At 43.8% G+C, this 20,790-nt stretch overlaps 1 protein-coding gene across 1 annotated transcript in view; it reads right to left on the bottom strand.

Annotated features, from left to right (window-relative positions):
* Positions 1 to 20,790, bottom strand: part of MTTP (microsomal triglyceride transfer protein) — a 51,464-nt gene that overhangs the window by 12,236 nt on the left and 18,438 nt on the right. The window contains exons 8-14 of the mRNA XM_063135923.1: positions 9,535 to 9,695; positions 7,930 to 8,098; positions 5,216 to 5,323; positions 3,914 to 4,126; positions 1,940 to 2,151; positions 268 to 365; positions 47 to 168 (exon numbers count right to left, since the gene is read on the bottom strand). Coding sequence (XP_062991993.1) covers positions 47 to 168; positions 268 to 365; positions 1,940 to 2,151; positions 3,914 to 4,126; positions 5,216 to 5,323; positions 7,930 to 8,098; positions 9,535 to 9,695 — 1,083 coding nt within the window. The remainder of the gene's footprint in view (positions 1 to 46; positions 169 to 267; positions 366 to 1,939; positions 2,152 to 3,913; positions 4,127 to 5,215; positions 5,324 to 7,929; positions 8,099 to 9,534; positions 9,696 to 20,790) is intronic.

Genomic DNA, 20,790 nt, shown 5'->3' with positions numbered 1-20,790 from the left:
AGGCTCTTGTTGCTGAGTTATTATTCCCGCAGTTCATGGGACTTACCTGGATGGCATGAAGCTGAGTGTATTGATTGAAAAGAAACACATTCATGTTACTTCTTCTTAGGATGCCAGAACCAGAGTAGAGGATGTCAAGGCTATATGTGGATGACAGATCAGGGCCACCTTGATTAAACAGAGGTACATCTTGCAATGATTCTTTTGGCACAACTGAGCATCAAGAAATATCAATGAAACTGACTATCTGGTTTGTTAGTTACATACGTGTTAGGTACCCAGAGAAGGCCGAGGAAGAACCCATCTTTGAGAATCGGTCATAGTTATGAATGAATATGTCCTTCAGAGCTTTGCGGATCGTTTTGCTGCAACACAAAAAACATGTCTTTAACCAAGAGGCATTTCATCTTGTATATGTTGGCGAAAGGAGGGTTTGTGTTGCCTCAATAGCTGAAACCATGACTGGGTTTGTATGGCACGATAACCAACAGTGGGTTAAATAGTCAATGGTTGTGTCATCTGCTGGGGCTTTTTCACACCACGGTTGGTTATTTGGCCAAAATAACTAACAGAAATAACCAACACTGAGCAGATTTGATTGTTTGAACAACTGTTGGTTATCGTGTAGTTTGTCAGGCACCGATGACTATTTTGGCACACACAGCTGATTATTTTCGGTGACTACAGAGTCCCGTGGCAAAAGCGACCAAAGCAGCAGCTGCCACTCTAGTCCAGCTGGCAGAACTCACAATGGCTGATGGGATACCGGCGGGAGGATTGAGGGAGGGGGAGAGGGTGGGGAATGTGTCAACCAAACACATAGTTGACTAACAGTCAATTCGACACAGGCCTTAATCCACACCACGGTTGTTTATAATCATGTCAAGTGAGGAGTTGCCCCTTGATAATCAACCGTGGAGTTGACAATTAACCCACCATTGACTGTTGTGCTGTCCAAATGCAGCCCATAAGTTTAGAAGTGTCAATGTTACATTGGCCTACAGATTTTAAAAATTCCCCTACACTAGAGATGCTGAAATTCATGGATTTTCAGTGCAGCTCTGATCACTGCATAATGATCAGTGAAGTTGAAACTGTTTGAGGGATCCTGTAAACTTATGCATTTGTTCCTTCAAAAATGTATTAACCATTAATTGGTGAAATAAGCCATTTATTCAGGAGTATGCCCCGTTGAACACAGTGGAACTTGCTTTCAATTAAACATGTGTACCGTAGGCTTGGGCTGTTCATAAACAGTGAAATCTTAAATCAGGTGAAACTGGTATTTTCTGATTCTTTTTTGGGGGGGAGGGGGGGAACACAACGCTCTTGAGCATACAACTCTTTGTTAAAACTAAGTGACCAGATAGATATGTTTAAGCAGCTATAATTAAAATAGAATGATTTGTCCTGAAGTGCATTCTGAGCACTTTGAATTATGCAATGAATTGTTCATCTGCTGTGTAAGCCTGGTTTCTTCCTGGTTTCACACTTTCACATGGCAGACATACATTCTATGAAATAAAAGAAGGGTCAGCATTTATTCCCACTCACCATGCTTAATATGGGCTCCTTGTCTTTAAAAGATACGTTCAAACTGTTACATGTACATTCGTTTCTTCATTGTTCATCCTTTGTTTTGTTTTTTAAGGAAACATTACAAAAAAAAAACACCACCCAATTGCAAAACTGCTCCAAGGATGGGTGGGGGGTGAAGGTGACATTACAACTGCTAGCCAAGCAGTGCTGATCACACACAGGTTTTGCTGCAAAAATTAGACTCATAATAGACTGGGGGAACTCTCTGAAAAAGTAAATTTATGCCGAACATAGTGAGAGCACTTCCAAATCAGCCCCACTGCTTCACAAATGTTACTTTTGTACAACCCTACAGATAGGCTTGCATAGATACATAAAGAACAAATGAAACCTGAGATACCTGGCAGGCATTTTGAAATGGAGAATGTCCTGGATTAGTGAGAGCATGTACTTATTCATTTCCAGTGGCAGCTCTCCAATGGAAAGCAGGAGGTTTTTTACTTCCATGAAGGAAGGATTGTTGCTGAAGATGACAGCAGCTGCTGTGGTGCGCACAGTCTTCTCGTGAACTTTACGATTCTGGTGATAAATCCTGTTCATTGCTTTCTTCACCTAATTGAAATATAGCCTGGTTAGCTGCATATACACAGTTGATAGCAGAAGGGGAGCAGAGGAAGATGGACCATCACCAACCAATCAGAACGGGATAGGTGGCTGGCTTCTCAAGCTGCCTCTCGTATTCAGGCAGTATGGACTGAACTTCACAAATGTTGTTTCAAGATCAGTCACTAGCTCAAACTGAAGGAGAAGGATTAATCAGGAGTAGCCTCTGACTGACATGCAGCTTGTTCTGTGTAGAACAATTGATGGCAAATCAGGTGTCTAGCCTAGAAGCTGTAGCGTAATGGTTAGACAAACAATCCACATGCAGAACCGGCCCTACCGTTAGGCAAAGTGATGCAGCAACCTCAGGTGGCAGAAGCTGGGGATGAGGGAGTAGCAGCAGCAGTGCCCCCAACCCAGCAATTCCTCATGGATAAATGCACCAAAAGGGATGGGGGGCGGGGGGAAGCATGCATAGGATACTACACCTTATATTTATCTCTGGCCCTATCTCAGTTCTTTGGGTTTGGGGGATGCATGCCTTCAAGCAGACAGGTGACGTAGCAGTGCATGTTATGTTTGCTCCATCTACTGATGTGAAATAAAACGTTCCTTTAAAAGCCCATTCCATGCACATTCGGGAGCCTTACGCACCCTGATTTGAGAGGAGGCACTATTTGTTCCTCCACCACCCGATTCTTCCTTCCATCCCCTCCAGAAAGGACTTTATGCTATCTAGGGTTATAAGCCCAAGTTAGGGAGCACCGTATCCACGTTCTTCTGATAAGCAGAGACACAAAAATCATAGAATACTAGAGTTGGAAGGGGCTTATAAGGCCATCGAGTCCAACCCCCTGCTCAATGCAGGAATCTACCTTAAAGCATACCTGACAGATGGTTGTCCAGCTGCCTCTTGAATGCCTCTAGTGTGGGAGAACCCACGACCTCTCTAGGTAATTGGTTCCACTGTCGTACTGCTCTAACAGTCAGGAAGTTTTTCCTGACGTCCAGCCGGAATCTGGCTTCCTGTAACTTGAGCCATTACTCCGTGTCTTGCACTCTGGGATGACTGAGAAGAGATTGGGGCAGCACCTGTCCAGGTCAATACGTGAGGCCCTAGTGCAGTTTTCTCAAACCCTGGTCCCTAGGGATATGTTGGACTTCAATGCCCATCAGCCACAGCAAGCATATCCAATGGTCAGGAAAGCTGGGAGTTGGAGTTGAAAACGTGGAGAAAACCAAGTTGGTGAAGACTATGCTAGTGTTATCTTGTCAGGGATTCAAAAAAGCTGAGGTTTTACTTATGTTGCTTATGTAAGAATCTTCTGGATACAGAGCTTTTCTACATGAGGGTGTTAATTGGTTTTTAATTTGCTGCCTCAGCTATCAATTTTGTTGCAGACCTTTCTTGCTTTTCCACTACACAACCTCTAGGTGGCAGTGTGATATAGTGGAATAGCACAAATACACAAGAGAAAATCACATGTTTTTCATTTTCGCAATCAAATGCTGCATTTACCTTCCTCTAAAAACTTCACTGAAAATGCTGGTTAGACACAGAAGTGAAACTGAAGGGTCACAACATTGTCTAAAGAACCTGTAAACCACTGTGAGTATGGCACAATAAATGCCTCATGTAGAAAAGTGCACAGAAAGAAATAAAGTGATAAAACGGATTATAATGATAAAAAGGGGGCAGAAGACAGTGAGCTGAACTTAATATTTGAAAGATCTTCTTGCACTTTCTTCTCCTTGTGTTTTTTCCCCCTACCTCACTAGTGATGAAAGAGTGGTCATATCTCTGCAGAGCAGTTGCAGCAATATTGCTGATCGGTCCTTCTCCAGACTCAGCATATTTCAGAAGCTCTGGAATAGCTTCAGGCAAAAGGGCATTCTTCAGTGCCAGAAGGTAGACCTTCACGTCATCAGCCTTCTCTGCCCTCTTCAAGCCCCCAAATATCAGTTTCTTGGCTTCCGCAACAGCCTGGAAAACAAATGTTACCACTTTCTAAGACATTGTGGCAGTGAAAAAACAATCCACACCACTTGGAATTAATCATGCCCTGTAGAGCAGGCTAGGATCTACTGGTAGATCTCCGTGCAGTTTGCAGTAGATTAGCAAGTGTTTCCAACTTCCCATCGTTTAACAATAGTGACAACAAAAAGGACCTTTAATTCCTAAATTAGGCTGCTGAGATCATAGAGACTTGGGGGTAAATAGAAGTAGATTAGTGATGAAAGCATGTATGTGTGTGATTCAGTACTAGGGCTGTGCGCTAGCCCCCACCCACCCACCCCACCGATTCACCTCAGTGGCTGATTTGATTTGGGGCATCTCAGAACCATCCTGGCCACTTCAGATTTGGTTTTGAATCCGAAGCGGGTCTGCTGTTCCAGGCGCCATAGTTTGCACGAGTAGATCTATGGCAGGCCAGGGCCACCATCTTCCTTAACGATGGAAGCTCTCCTGGAGGACGGGCAGTTTAACAGTGCAAGTGGAGGGTTCTGGTAAGTCCCATAGGAGGGCGGACAGGGGGCGGCAGCTTGCTCAGGCTGAATCAACCCAAAGCACTTCAGCTGCTTTGAGCCGAGGCAGCCTAATCTGGTCCCAATTCGGATTCAGGGTTCAGGACTGAGGCGGTACACCCCCCCTCTTCAGTACTGAAAACAAATTCCTGGGCTAAGCATATGCTTTGAGGCACATGCTTCTGCACCTTCCGGGGCTACTAGTTTGAACCTGGCCCCAGACTTTGGGATTCAAGAGAAAAACAATGTCTTCTAATTAATAGCACCAGGAGCCCTCCACTTAGAAGCACTCATCATGCATCTCTTCTGTCTTTTGCTATTTAATGGCGGGGGGGGGGGGGGAGGTGTTACAGAAAGAAGAATGATGGAAGATGGAGTGAGGGTTACAAGTGGAAGATGACATTGTCTCAATCCCCCATAAAATTCCATGAACGAAGAGAGGGAGGGGGACACATGATAAAAGGTCTGATGGATGTTCATATTTGCATGACTCTTCTTTTATTTTCAGCCTCCAAGACTCTATGACAGGAGAACAGAAAATACTTACAGGCAGTTTGCAGCCTCCCCTGTCGCACAGCTTCCTGATAAGGGCTCCTGCAATGATAACGACCGTTTCTCGGATTTCACTGTTGCCAATCTTGCTGTTATATGTATTCTGTTATAAAGAAATAAAAGGCCATTGTTAATCTCTGCTGTTTAAGCCTCTGAAAAGTAGCTGAACCCATCGGATGTGATTGCACTAGCTTTTCTTCCCCTTCATGGGATTTGCCCCAAGAAAAGCTGGTGCAGTTCCAGATCACAGGTGAAGTCACCACTGTGGTGCTCCACTCCCAGGTTTGCTTATGAACAAGTGAATTCCTTATTATACAGGAACTCATTTCCCAGCAGTGTTCTGTGCAATAGCCAAACTCATCTCCTAGCAGTGTTCTGTCCAATAGCCAAACTCATCTCCTAGCAGTGTTCTGTATAATAGCCAAACTCATCTCCTAGCAGTGTTCTGTGCAATAGCCAAACTCATCTCCTAGCAGTGTTCTGTGCAAAAGCCAAACTCATCTCCTAGCAGTGTTCTGTGCAATAGCCAAACTCATCTCCTAGCAGTGTTCTGTGCAATAGCCAAACTCATCTCCTAGCAGTGTTCTGTGCAAAAGCCAAACTCATCTCCTAGCAGTGTTCTATGCAATAGCCAAGTGTTCTGTAAAATAACCAAATAGAGATTATGAGAAATATTGTGGGGAGGGATTTGCTCCCCATGGAGATGTGCAGGACATCACCCAGAAAAGAAGAGATATGACAGACTGCAGTCCTTTCCACCACAAATAACCAGCTTGGATTAGCACTTTATATGACAGGTTCATTGTGATGCTCCTGGCCTAGCTACTAGCAATGGGCAAACTTGCTCCGAGTGAGTTCGTTATTTAATCAGAAACTAATAAATCCGTCTATGTGAGCTTGGACAAGAGTTCTTCTATAATATGAAATCCTGTTCCATATTTATGAGGTTTTGCGCATTCACATTGTCAAGGTGCATTTTAGGAGCTGTAATTTGGAATCATGTAGTGTGACATGAAGTCATGTGTCACCACATTATGTGGCCTCTTTCTGATTGGTTGTTTTCACACAGCCTACCTGCCTGTTGATGTCAAGTGATGTTTACTCGCCATTGTTGATTTGGTATGAAAGTGGACCCTCAGCAGCGACGACAAAGAGGGAAGCAGTTAAGTAAGGTGCTTCAAGTACGTTTTTGGAGGGTCTAGATGGTTAGGACAACTTTAAATTTAGCAGGGGTGGAATCTGCGTACTACTTTATTGCGCCTGCTGCTCGCAATCAATTCTGAACTTACTAGTAAATTTGTAACACATCGATCCAGCCTCGCTACAAAGGTGAGCTTTATGAATGGACGAATTTCAATCAATGAGCTGACTAATTACAAAATTGCACAACTAATTACACAATACGTTAACATGATAAGCAATCATGTTGTGTGTGTTTTTAATTAAGGATAGGGGGAAATGATCAGCATAGCTGTGTGTAGGGAAGGGTGTTTTAAGGTTTAAACTTTGCGTCTTCCCTCTCCAGCCACAATTTGGAAAAACTCTTGCCTCCCCATTCCCATATGTCAGTTGACATTAGGGGAAAACCTCCCATTGGCACTAATGGGAGGTTTTGCCATAATGCTAATTGCCAAGGGGAATAGGGTGGGGAGGCAGAATTTTTACTGCGATTGTTCTTTGGGAGGGAAGACCTAAAATTTAAGTCTTAAACCTCCCTTCCCCATGCACTGTGGTACTAATCATAATCTCCAGAAACACACACACACACACACACACACACACACACACACACACACCTGGTACTTTATTTTTAAAAGCCTGACAAAGGCCACAGCTAAGGTTTATCCTGGGATCATCCAGGATTCGCCCCTGCCTGAGCACTGGATCCCCTGTGTGTCACCTAGGCCGTAGCTAGACCGAAGGTTTATCCCAGGATCATCCCGGGTTCATCTCTGCCTGAGCACTGGATGCCGTGTGGCACTTAGATGAACAGGTTTGACCCCAGGACAATCCTGGGATAAACCTTAGGTCTAGCTATGGCCAAAGAGACTCGAAATCATGTTGTTAGTATGAAGTGTACTTTGTCGCTCACTCAGAAGTACAAACTTTTGGTATTGACTCCACTAGAAATGAGACCAATGTCACTTAGTACAATGGTGTTTATTCATTGTTTTATTGTTTGAATGTTGCTAATGCAGAGAACACTGCCCCCCCCCCCCAAACTGAGTTATTGGTCAGTTTAAAAGTATAATACATACATAGGGCCCCTCTAAATGAGTGATTTATTGCACGCTCGTGATGAGCCACTCATGGAAGTTTTGGGGTCAATTTCATGATGTCATCAACAACCATGACATCTCCCGTGGAATCTTCCAGAAATTCCAGGGTAAAAAGAACCACTTTTAAAGTGGTAATAGCCGAGAAACAATAGGATCTTTTGCCATGGAAGGGAAGTATTCAATTCAAACCCCTTGTTGCCCATCCCCTCCCATGTAATGTAGCCAATAATAATCGTGCCAAAAACACAGGAAGCACAAAAGCCCCGCAACCCAGACCAAAGCTCATTCAGAAGTAAGCCCTGCTAGGTTCAAAACTCTCTTATTTTCATGAGTTCATCTCCTATTCTTCTGAAAGGTTGAGCAATGTCTTTTCTGAGCATAATTCTTGCTCTTAGAACTGCAAATAACCAATGTTTCCTTTGTGACTTACAATTAAAGATCTGAGTAGTAACTCATTGGGGTGAGAAGCAAACCCACAGGCATAGAGGAACCGCTCCTGAAGGACAGATCCACTCTTGTTCTTGAAATCCAGAAAATCCAGTATAGCATCCAGAGAGGCTGAAGTCTGTGTAGAGGCTACAGCATCAACTAGTTGGGGACTGTACAATAGAATAAGGCAGGGAAATTAAAAAATATACATTTTGGGGTAATGTGTTTCATTGCGTTTTTTGGCAGTGCTTTATGCTTGAATGCTTCATGCCATCTTAGCTGAGTTTGATCAGCTTTACAACAGTTTTGGTTTCAGTAATATAGAGCTCCATCAAACCTACTTTTTTTCCCCTATATGCACCTGCAATTTTGACCTCTGGAGAGAGAGAAAGAGGAAGCCAAGCTCCCTGCACCAACCAGCTGCACTTGAGCGAGATGAGCCAGGAAACAGGGTCTTTACAAACCACCACAATTGCAGAACTTTTTTAAAAAAAAGAACAGACACCACCACCACAGCATGCTGGAGGAGGAGAAGCACCTGCCTCCAACAAAGGACATAGCACGAGGACGGCAATACCGGGGCAGAAGGGCGCTTTACTCCCGCATGGAGGAAATAAACCAGACTTTCCCCACTCTAGGAAAATACGAAAAATGGAGAGGAAGAGGCGTGGTAACTGTAAGACAGGCACGATGTCATAGGCATGACGAGAGTGTGATAAAATGCTGGTGTGATGGAGCTCATACATGCTTCTTTCAGGAAGCAGGATGTGCCACTTTCATCATCTAAAACAGGGGTGAGCAACCTGTGGACCTCCAGATGTTTGGGCTTGCACACAACTCCCAAGAGCCCTAGCCACCCTAGCCAATACTGAGGGATGTGGGAACTAAAACATCCTGGCAGGCTACAAGTTGGCCACCCTGATCTAAGACTCTGGTGGACTACAATTCCCATAATTCCCAGCCAGCATGGCCAACACATCTGGAGCACACCAGATTGGGAAAGGCAAATCTAAAAGGACACAGGAAGAGGTCCAGAAAGCAAGAGAACGTAAGTGTTTGTTGTTCTTATTGCACCAGTCTAAATTTTGCTTTGGATTTTCCAGAAAGATTGTAACAATAAATTGTCCCAAGTTAAACAATGGAGTGTCTACATTCAGCTGTTTTCATAGCATAATAGGAAGCCATAGAAGTGTAGCAAAGCAACAAAATAAACATTACACCTTGACTTAGGGTTCTGTATGGCACACAAATTCCCTAGAGCTGCCAGCCATTTCCCTGTCCCCATACCATTACCCTTCTTTCAAAGCCCTTTTCTACACCTGCCTTTTTTCCCCGGGATCATCCCTGTGTATTCAAATAACACTCAGGGGATCCCTGGATCAGGCAGGGACAATCACTCCATTTGCCTGGGATAATCCTTAGGTGTAGAAAGGGCCGAAGATTGCTTCTATCTTTTTGGTTCATACCAAAGGGAAGAAAATATTGGTCACTGTAATTGCAGGCCAGTACAGATCTGCATAATGCGGTGATTCTTCTTCAGTGTACATGCAAACTTAATATGGATATGTTAGGGTAGAGACTGCAAAATAGATTGCCAGCAACTCACAGAACTTGTACACTGCTTTCACTTCTCAGTATCTGAAGGATTTCTTCTTTTGTAGCTTTCCTCAGAGTCTGAATGAAGGACAAAAATCCTTTCGCAGCATCGGCCTTCGAAAGGTTTTCTGGTTCCAGCTGTTTTCGGATGGAATTCCACTGTTGAAAGAGCTGCAAAAAGGTGTAACAAACTGGTGGTAAATCTTTTTCCATTGGTCCATATTTCTATGGGTTCATTGTAACTGGTCAAGAAACTGCTAACAGACTGCATTCTGACAAGAAATGGAACAAAACTTCCAGTTTCAGCCTGAATTAATAAATTGGTATATCAAGCAAAAACAGACCCCTTGATCTCCCCGCATGCCCTAGTGCGGCCCATTTCATTTTTCCTTTGGAACTCAGTGGGAGCCAATGAACTTCTTCAGATGAATGTTTTATAGCCTGTTTGTGACTTGGCCACTCACAGATGTTCGTGGGTCTTTTTGACGACGCAGTGATCCTCCTGCACATCTCCTGCTAGTTCTGCTCTTTTTTCCATCACAAAATAAGACCCCCAAAACCTGACTTTTCTGAGCTATAGTGACATTTGTCGCTATTTCCTGACAAGTGCAGGAGAAGTTGCGCTATAAAACGCCCACTACAGGGCATTGTCCCACTAAACTTCTGTGGTCACTGCTTTCTTCCTTGTGTGATTCCACTTGTCCCTATTGTGGAAGAAAACCAGGAAGCGGAGAAAAGCAATTTCCTGCCCATCAGAAAATCCTCAATGAGAAAGTAAATATGATATAATCAGGAAGACTGATAAGAGGGAAGAGCTCATTTATTTATTCATTTATTTATTATTTCATTTATTTTTCCTCCAAGGAACCCAAGGTGGCATACATAATCCTCCTCCTCTTCTCCATTTTATCCTCACAACAACAACCCTGTGAGGTAGATTGGGCTGAGAGTCTGGGACTGGCCCAAAGACACCCAGTGGGTTTCCATGGCTGAGTGTGGACTAGAACCTGGATCTTCTGACTCCCAGTCCAACACTTTAGCCACTACACCACACTGGCTCTCATTCCACCACACTGGCTCTTTTAGATATGTGGTGTCACCTCACTTGTTCTGTAGTAGTGCCTATCTGTATTACAGAACACCCTCTCAGGGAAAATCTCCCTGGTTCCAACTTTGCTTACTTGTTCAGTGGACAGGCAAGGCTTGTCCTCAGCCTTTTGGTTTCTGATTGACCGCTACATATACTTTCTGATCTGCTGCCAATGCTCTTCTTGATAGTACTTTTTTATTTTTTTAAAAAATGGTGCCATTGAAAGCTGGTGGCTCTGATGTCAATGGGGCTATGATTCTGTTTGAGATTTCAGTCAAGAGTTCACACTCTGGATGGCTCTTTTAGAGTTCTGACTAAAACCCAGAGCGCATTTACCACTGTACTCAGATCAGAGTCACCAGCCTCCACTGAAAGCTGTTTGTTTTGACTGCTGTTTTAACACAATGAGCCTTTTAAATAATGTTATGTTTTATATTATGTTAGGTCGGGGCTGTTCACCACTTTGAATAGTTGATACAGACAAGCAGGCTACATCCAAAAAAAATAATAAAAATAAAGTAAAACTGTATTTATCCATCCCCATGTCTGCCAAGCACTGGGAATGAACAGGGACAGGTCCACCTTTCCACCCCGCATGGTCCTAAAATGCACCAGTTTATTTTCTTACTATATAAGTCAATGGTGTCAATGGCTCATACGGGGAGAAAGTAATATACTGCACTAAAGGGCACGGTTGTAATGAGGCTATGTACAGCTTGTCCTTCCCTGACAAGGAGGAGCCTGCTGTGGGCAGGAGATGCAATATGTCTCTTTACACATTCCTTCCCCCATGTATTTCAGTAGTACCCAGGCTCTGCCTCTGCCTACCCCACTCATCATAATGTCAGGCATTTGGCTAGTAAGATCTCTCATAGCCTATATTTAAATTGCTTATAGGATCAGTATATGAAAATGGAACGCTATTTTGAGATTATGTTTAGATGCTAATCCCTTTCAGCATAGGCCATGTTTATTTTGAACATGTGGTTACTCGGACAGAAGGCATACTCTGCATCTGCGTGGGAAATGTTTTGAACTTGCAGGGTTATGAGGAGTTATATTTGTAATTTTTTTTATTTGATAATAAAATTTTGTTTATTTGGTAATTTTGTTTATTTAATTTTTACTGAAAATTAAAAAAATGAACGAGGGGGCACGAAAAGTACTTTCCAGCGGCTGCTCAAAAGTACTTCATAGCAGCTGCTTTAAGCAAAGAGGAAGATAAACCTACACATAGTATTTATGGAATCGTTGAATAGAAGTGGTTAGCTCTCCCATCTACAATCCATCCATTCACCCATAAATTACTTATGTTTGTGTTCTTAGATACTGTCATTCTATCTATTTTAGCCATTTTTACACATGCATGGTAAGGTAATCCTTGTCCTACAAATGTGGTACAAGTGAAATTGGCAGGGCCGGGCAAAGCTGGTAGTAGGCCCGGGCCAGATGGGAAATGTAGGCCCCATTTCAAACTGTTCATTAAGTATTTTTTTAATCAGTTCTAAATACATATGAACTAGAACTATTTATAAAAATGGTAATGGCAAGCACTTTTATTCAAGATGTATATAAGACATCACTTCTTCACATTCAGAAATGCTTTACATGCTTTTCTTTGGGCAAATTCATCATCAACAACACAAAAATCAAGCAACTTTGCCCAGGGGGACTCAGATAAGGCCCCCTCAAAATCCTAGGCCCATGCCAACTGGCCCCACTGCCCCCCCCCCCCCCGCCCAGCCCTGGAACTTGGCATGACCAGATGCTCCTGCAATTAATGCTAGTGAATTTCACTATCTAGTGATTTGTATGGGACACAAGGGAAGCTGTTAAAATTACAAAATTAGGAACAATTCTGCAGCCAGCCCCAACATTGCACTTATGTTATCAACTATTAGTGACAGATCAGGGCTAGTCCCACAGTAGTTGTTTCTGTTGTTCTACAGAAATGATGATCAATTTGATGTGCAAGGTTGCAATATTACACACCTACTTGGGAGTAAGTCCCATTGAACCTAACGGGATTTACTTCTGAGCAGACATGCCTAAGATTGCAGTCAGTATCCAATAAGATTTTAAATCCTAGAATCTTTAACTCTGAAACTTCATCTAGGCTCATTTTCAGATTTCTCCCTGAAACATCTTATGCACTTTTGCCCCCTCCCCCGCCATGCGGAAAACAGAAGGTTGAGTGGTGCCCTTTCAAGCGACCTCCCTTAGAGAAATGGAGTGGGTATTTTGGCCTGTGCTATCATATGCCTCCGCTTCTGTTATCTAGCATTATCTACGGCATTCCTTAAAGAAAGCGCAGCTGTTCCTTCCAGTAATGTTCATTGCCGCTCTCCTAACTGGGAAACCACATCAACACCAGCTCAGCCTTCACTAAAATACCCTATCTCTGTAGGGTCAGTGCCATTAAGCGAGAGCAGATGATGCTACCCACAAATAGCTCTGCAATTTCAGCGGTTCAGAATTCATCTTGCCTGAATTGTAACTCAACATTATTAGGTAATGACGAGAAGTGAGGTGGAGGCTATTTCCTGCGGATTAATGACCAGCAGGGGTGTGTGTTAACGGCCCATGACACAGGTGGAGACTGTTAACCTCCACTGGTCACTAATGCATAGTACTATGCTCAGCATTGCTTTGGAGATGTTCAGAACGGTTATCCGTATTGTGGAAAGATAGATGGATTCGTAAATGAAAGTCAGAGCTTTCCACTGTGGGGGTTGTGCAGGGCGGATGGGGCAGTGTACTGGCTGACTTCAAATTTGCGTGTATGAGCTAGGAAGCTCAAATATCGCCTCCACCACAAACTCATTAGATCAGGGGTGGGCCCTCAGCCTAATATCATGAAGACCTCAGCAAAAGGCCTCTGCATGATATCGGTTCAGACTTCTGGCAAAAGTGGTCTGACTCTCCCCTGGCAGCCCACTGTATGGGAAGGAAGTGGGAGAGAGAAAGGGAGGGGCAGGGGGGAGAGAGAGAGAAGGAGTGAACCACCCACTTTTGGCTCTATCCACAGACATGTGGCCTCCAGCATGTGACCCTTGACATATGAGATCACATGACCCTCGACACATGAAATGTTGTTGCCCACACCTGCACTAGCTGGCTATGAACTAGCAAAATTATGCATGGTGTGGCGAGAGTGAATAGTATTAGAACGTAGGGTCATCCCCTGAATCTGATGGGTGGGAGATTCAGGACAGATAAAAAGATGGACTTTATCACACAGCCCATAGTTAAACTATGGAATTTGCTACCACAAGACGTACTAAGGGCCACCAATTTGAGTGGCTTTAAAAGGGGGTTGGATGAATTCATGAAGGATAAGGCTACTAGTCCTGGTGGCTGTGTGCTGCCTCCAGTATCAGAGGCAATGTTAGGGTGACCATATGAAAAGGAGGACAGGGCTTCTGTATCTTTAACAGTTGTATTGAAAAGGGAATTTCAGGTGTCATTTGTATGCATGCAGCACCTGATGAAACTCTCTCTTCTTCACAACAGTTAAAGCCGTAGGCGCTGTGCGCTCTTGACCAGATACAAAAGAGGGCAAGGCTCCTGCAGCTTTAACCATTGTGATGAAAAGGAATTTCACCAGGTGCTGCATGCATACAAATGACACCTGCTGAAATTCCCTCTTTTATACAACTGTTAAAGATACAGGAGCCCTGTCCTCCTTTCCATATGGTCACCCTATATATAGATTGCACCATATCTAAAATAGATATTCACCACTCTGGAATCTATTTTAGATATGGTGCAATCTATATATAGGGTGACCATATGGAAAGGAGGACAGGGCTCCTGTATAACAGCTGTATAAAAAGGGGAATTTCAGCAGGTGTCATATATATAAAACACACACACATTAAAACAAGAAATAAAAATTGATCAAGTTTAAAAGGAAGAACCAATAAAAGATGGTGGCTGGTCAGCTGAGGAATGTTCCCTTGAAAATAATTGCTTTCAGGAGCCGCCGGAAGCAGCCTAGTATTGGCACCTGCCTGACTTCCAGAGGCAGGAAGTTCTAAAGAGAAGGGGCCACAACACTTAAAACTCTTCTCCAGGTGGACTCCAATAGGGCCACGTGGAACCACCAGGAGTTTGTCCTCTGATGACCCCAGTGACCAGGCAGGTTGATAAGGGAGAAGGTGCTCTCTCAGGTATCCTGCCCCCAAGTGTTAATGGTTTTACATTTTTGTTGCCTTATTTCATCTTCTCTGTTTTTGTGCCTAATTGTTTTTTTGTAAGTCTGTACACTGCTAATATAAAATGCTATTTTGAGTATTTATACTGCTAATAAATACTCAAAATAGAATAATAAAAGTAAAAATGGTCTTATTCAATTGGATTACTGTACATAATTTCCAAACTTGCCATTCGGAAGAAGCAAGCTCAGAGGAATGGAACTGCACTCAATGTAACGCTTGAAAGATCTAAGCTATTGTATTTGTGACACTACTGCCTTTCAAAGGTGTGCTTGTTCAAACATACTCCTTTCTTGCTCAGTCAAATGGCTATTTTGCTCCATCAATGACATCAGCAGCTTTGGTTCAAAATTCAAATATCCTAAGGTCACATAGAATAGGCATTCAGGATAGCCTCTCAATTCCAGTTGCTAGGAAAGGGTGCTATAGTACTCATGTCCTGCTTATGGGCTTCCCTTCAACATCTGGTTGGCCACTGTAGGAACAGAATGCTGGACTTGATCAGCCTTTGGTCTGATCCAGCACAGCTTTTCTTATGTTCTTAAGCATTTTAGCATACACTTGTCTAAATGAAACTATCGGGTAAAAATTAGGGATGTGCTCCGCTTCTAATCGGACCGGTGAATTAGAAGCGGAGCGGGGTGCTTCGCCTCCCCTTAAGGCGGAGGCGAAGAGGATTGGGGGGCCAATGGAGCGTGGCGAAGAGGATCGAGGTGAAGGTGGATCCTTCGCCTCGATCCAGAACTCCGCCAGAAAGGTAAGTGGGGTTTACCAGGCCCTGCAGCTGTCACTGTCGCCCATGCGGCGACAGCGGCAGGGCCCGGTAAACCCCCCCTCCTCTGCCTTATCTGCCGCCGTCCATGGTCCGTCGGCTTCTTCAATTGAGCTCGCGGTTCAACTGAAGAAGCTGACGGAGGCAGGTAAGGCCCCCCTCCCCCTTGGTCCCTTACCGGGCTCTGCCGCCGTCAGGGCCCGGTAAACCCCCCCACCCTCCTCTCCCGGCCTTACCTGGCACCACTCCCCTCCACTGCAGAGCTCCGATTCGGAGCCGGAGCTCCGTGGCGAAGAGGAGCGGAGTATGGGCGGAGCGGAGCGGGGGGTCCGTGCACACCCCTAGTAAAAATGTTGCTGGGACCTGGCGCTCTGGAAGATAAGTGTGAATATTTGCTATTCATTTATTTTATTTGCTGTACTTTTCAACCACCCTATACCAAAAGTTCCCTGGGTGGTGTATAATACAGTATTTTCCATATGGAAATAGACTGCTGGGAACATTATGCTGTTTTATTAGGATGTTCTCAGCTCCACAAAAAGTGGGAAAATAAGGCTATCTTAATCCAGTGCGTCCTTTCACTGTTTTTATGGGAATTATGCTCAAACGCAACTAAACCAGCCTAGCTCAGTGCCATTGTGAAATGGACACCACCCATTAGAGGCCATCACCTGTCTGGTGCAACGTTGGACAGCCCAACATTCTGAAATGTAGCTGAGTTACTTATTTATATCCGACACTATAGTTATGTTTCAGTTGTAGCTGGGCAAACTTTGGTTTACGGCTACAGTTACAGCAGCATGGGCATTCTGATTACTAGCTTGGCCCCCTGCTGGGGACACGCCCATGTCTTATTCATAGAAAAGACTGGCACCGTTACACTAGTTTCCCTTTCAGCTTAGTGGCTCTTTAGCTGAGGGGATGCACTGCGGTTCACCCCAAGCCCCAACACCACTACATCTCCTCTGGGCCCGATGACTAGCTGAGGAACATCTCTTTTGTAATAGCCGTAAGACTGAATCTGACTCAGCGATGACATGAGGCCACCAATTATAGCTGCATTCTGCTGTCAGCATACTGAGATCTACAGCTTTTCTGCACAAGGCATTTATTTGCGCACATGATTCCTTACTCATGATTGTTTACAGGTTATTCTGACAACGATGTGATCTTCCTGTTTTGCTTCTGTCTTTTTTCAGAGCACTTTCTTGTTTGTTTGTTTTAGAACGGGGTAAATGGGGTATTCTTTCTGAAAGTGCTGTTTCGACTGGCGTATTTGCACTATTGTGCTATAGACCGCCACCTACGGGTTATGTAGTGGAACAGCAGGAAAGGAAAAGCCCTTCTGTGATGAAACTGAAAGTAGATACCGTGATTAACAGCCTCGTGTAGAAAAGCTCCTAATCTAATCCAATTAGAGATGTTTTATCTGTATCATGTAAGTTTGAAGCAACAGGCGCCTTGACAAAAGGATCAGGTGGCAGGGGATGCATAGGACCACTGCGTTTGGCCCTGGACAGCTGCTGTTGCCAGGCTAGATGGATCAGCAGCCCAATTCAGTATGAGGCATCTTCATATCTTCTTCATATGTTCAAACCATTTGCTTTTGAAAAGATGGAAGCAGATTTAACTATAGCTGATTTCAGTTGAACCATCCTACACTCTTTTCCCTTGAATCAGCAGCAAGAGGAAGAAGGGAAAATACTCCTACCTGTCTCAGACCTTCCTTATGGCTTGCTCCATTGACTTCATTGCTGTGTGGCTGCTTTGCTTCCGCTCTCATCTTTTAGTGCAAATAACGGAAGCCTAGTGGGGACCCATTAAAAGGTAGAGACTTGCCAACTTTCTAGAGCAGCTTCTGAGCAGAATGAAGAACTGCAGAGGCCCGGGAGGCCTTCTGAAGACTCCATGCACATGTGGAGCTCCAAACACAGCTCTATATCAGAGGTTCCCAAACTTTTTCAGGTCACCGCCACCTTGGTTCCACAAACTCATGCCCAGTGCTCCCTACCCTACACTATAAAAATCATTATTCAGAATAGCAGTTTTCAGCGACCCACTAAGGAAGATAATAACAATAAAATTCAAAACAGTAACAATTAATTGAATATTTATTCAAAATCTAATTACTTTTTTAGTTTATTCAATTAAACATAATTGATGAACTTGTTCCAATGATATCATCTTTTCAAAGTCTGATAGTCATATAGTAAGTATATTAGATATCAAATTTAGTAAATAGGGTAGAGTACCTCACTATTCTGTAAATTCTTAATTGATGGATGGCTTGATGAAGTGATACCAGTTTCCCAATGTCTGGTTTAAAGTCACCTTACATGAGTCTTAAATCACCATGTTTAGTAATCTGGAATTGATTTCTTTGCTTGGAGAAAAGTAGGCAGACCATACTAGAACCACATTCCACCAAATATGATGTTGGAAATGCAACCAGGAGCTTCTGAACCACTCTCCATAGTGGAGGATAGTGATCAGAAATTTCCTTCTGTAACCAAAACTCCTGGTACATTCAGTTCAATGTCATTTTGTAGCTCAGTTGACCCCTTTAAACGGGAAGCACCAGCCGCAGGCTTGCCAAGGGAGGGAGGGAAAAGAGAGTGAACGCCTCTGTTTTGCAGCCAGCGTAGCGGGGCACACCAAGCAGGGTATGTCTCTTCATTAACGTTTTGGTGCTTTTGAAACATTTCAATTCACCGTTAAAAGGACTCTTCTTAAATAGTATTAATACATGTGTGGGTTCTTCCCCTATATGGCGCTTCTCAGAAAAGACCACCTTGAGCACCCCCCTGCTGCCCCTTTGCCTCTTAGCGCCCCCCTATGCAATCCCACCGCCCCCAAGGGGGCAGTACCGCCCACTTTGGGAACCACTGCTCTATATGAATCCCAACTAGTCAGTGGAGGCTGGTGGGCCCGATGCAAATGGGGCAGTGAATCTGCTCCGGATTTCAGTCAGAACCAGTCAGAACTCTAAAGGAGCTATCCAATATGTGAAGTCACCAGCTTCCACTGCACTCCATATTTGGGGAGCATAAATTGAGGGCTGGGTGGAGGCTCAAACTGATTTGAAATGACAACGATCATTTCAAAGCCATTTCACTCCCTTCGAAGTGGGTTGCATCCATTTTTCAGTGAAACGGCAAAATAAATAAGGATGTCTTGTGAAAACACAAGCACAGCATTTATTTGACAGGGAAGGGCGAATCAGAGATTAACACTGCCACTCTGTGAATGCCTAATCAGAAGTAAGTTCATTCAGTTCAATTGGACTTACGTGCAAGTAAACATGCAGAAGAATTGGAGAGATGAATCAATGAAATAAAGTTGGGAAGAAGGGGATTTCATGAAACTGATTCTCCTTGAATTACTGGGTCAGTTCCACAAATGTTTGGTCAAATCGCAGTTTCGCACCAGGGAAACCTAGCAGGCCACCAAGTCCCAAAAGTTTAAGAAACACTGACAGAAGGGGAAAGACGTGGTGTGAAGGCCATGGTACACGCCACAACAGAATGACATTATGCACATTGTGATATGTAAGTGCTAGGAGATACTATTATTGTCCCTCCAGATTCCATGGTCTATTTCCAGCCTTAACCGTTTCAAAGCACTTACAGTAAAATATAGCGATCTGGGGGCTGTCTATATGCAGGGAAAGTCCTGGGGCAGCTCTGCAGTGGCGCTGAGTCACTTAAATGATGCAGCAGCTACTGTGGAGCCATCACAGGGCTTTCCTCCAACTTTTTTCTCCAGATGAAGGCGAGGCTGGCACATCCGCCGCCTATTGCCGTTCCAGAGTTGCAGCAGAGGTATGGCCAGGTGGATGGCAACCCCGAATGGCCGCCAGAACACCCCTGCGCTGCCTCTGGAGAAGAGTCTCTCACTCTTTTCTGTGGGGAGAAGAGCCTCTCTTTTGCTGGGAAGTTCTCCATTCCCTTTATCAGCTGGCTGTCAATTCATGGGGAAAGCCCTACAAGGTAAGGGGGAAATGCCAGGCAGGGACGGGCGGTAGGAGGCAGCTCCGATGATCAATGTAAACTCTGCACTTGCTCCTTTGCGTGGAGATTACCTGGCGCAACCCCGCAAGAGCAAAAACATGGGGTTTTGGGGGGTTTGTGGAACCAATGCGCCGTTGTCAAGACAGGCCCCAGTGAGAAAGCAGGAGCTTGTTTTCCGTTAGCTTTATCATGAAAATCCGACGTCTCCTTCCCTATGATTTTTCAAGGCCCAGATGGGGTTTATTTTGACACTGGGAAACTGGAGAAGGCATTTTCGGTGGTGGCCCCCCGACTGTTATCTTTTAGGCGCCAGGTCAAGACTTTTCTCTTCTCCCAGGCATTTAACACCATTTAACAATGCTAAGTTTGTTTTTTAACTGACCCCAGAACTGTTGTTTTTAAATGGATACTGTTGTTTTTATACTGTTGTTTTTATGTTTTTAAATTTTATATACTTTTTAAATGTTTACTGTTTTTAACTTTTGTAAATTGCCCAGAGAGCTTCGGCTATGGGGTGATATATAAATGTAACAAATAAATAAATTAATAAATATAAATAAATATAATCATACCTTAACACTTTTAAGTAAATTGCAAACTACAACGGGGAGAATCTGGCTGGTGCAAACATTCACTGAGAAAACCACATAGACAGAGTACACACCTCTTCCACTTATTCAATATCTCCTTGTTTTTTCACCTACAGGACTCAGACACACTCCTGCTCCATCTTTTCCACATCTTTAAACATGTATGCAAATAAATAAGCAAACAAGAGTACAGCTTGTTGGACAAGTCACACTAAACAGTATTTGCCATGGCTAAATCTCTTATGCTTATGAAAAGCATTTTACTGACCTGATATTTGGGTCAAATAGAGCCCAATTAAGACTTCAAGGGAGTCAGGGGTGGCACTTTCAGAGTGACAGCAATGCCCTAAACAAGTCAATTCCAGTACTACAGCCCAGCTCTGATGAATATATTCAAGGACAAAGGCAATCAGTGATGGGTATATATTTCTCACCACAATCAATTCAAAATGTAAAAATGCGTATTATCAGCAAACCTGACATAATGATCTTCATACTTAAGGCCTGATCTTATGACCCCTCTGCCCTTCACCAACAAATAAGCCATTAAATGTACAATCCTATGCATATCTAGACAGAAAAAGGTC

The sequence above is a fragment of the Elgaria multicarinata genome, chromosome 10 (assembly GCF_023053635.1).
Source record: "Elgaria multicarinata webbii isolate HBS135686 ecotype San Diego chromosome 10, rElgMul1.1.pri, whole genome shotgun sequence".
Taxonomy (NCBI): Eukaryota; Metazoa; Chordata; class Lepidosauria; order Squamata; family Anguidae; genus Elgaria; species Elgaria multicarinata.
This window is presented reverse-complemented; position numbering and strand designations above follow the sequence as displayed.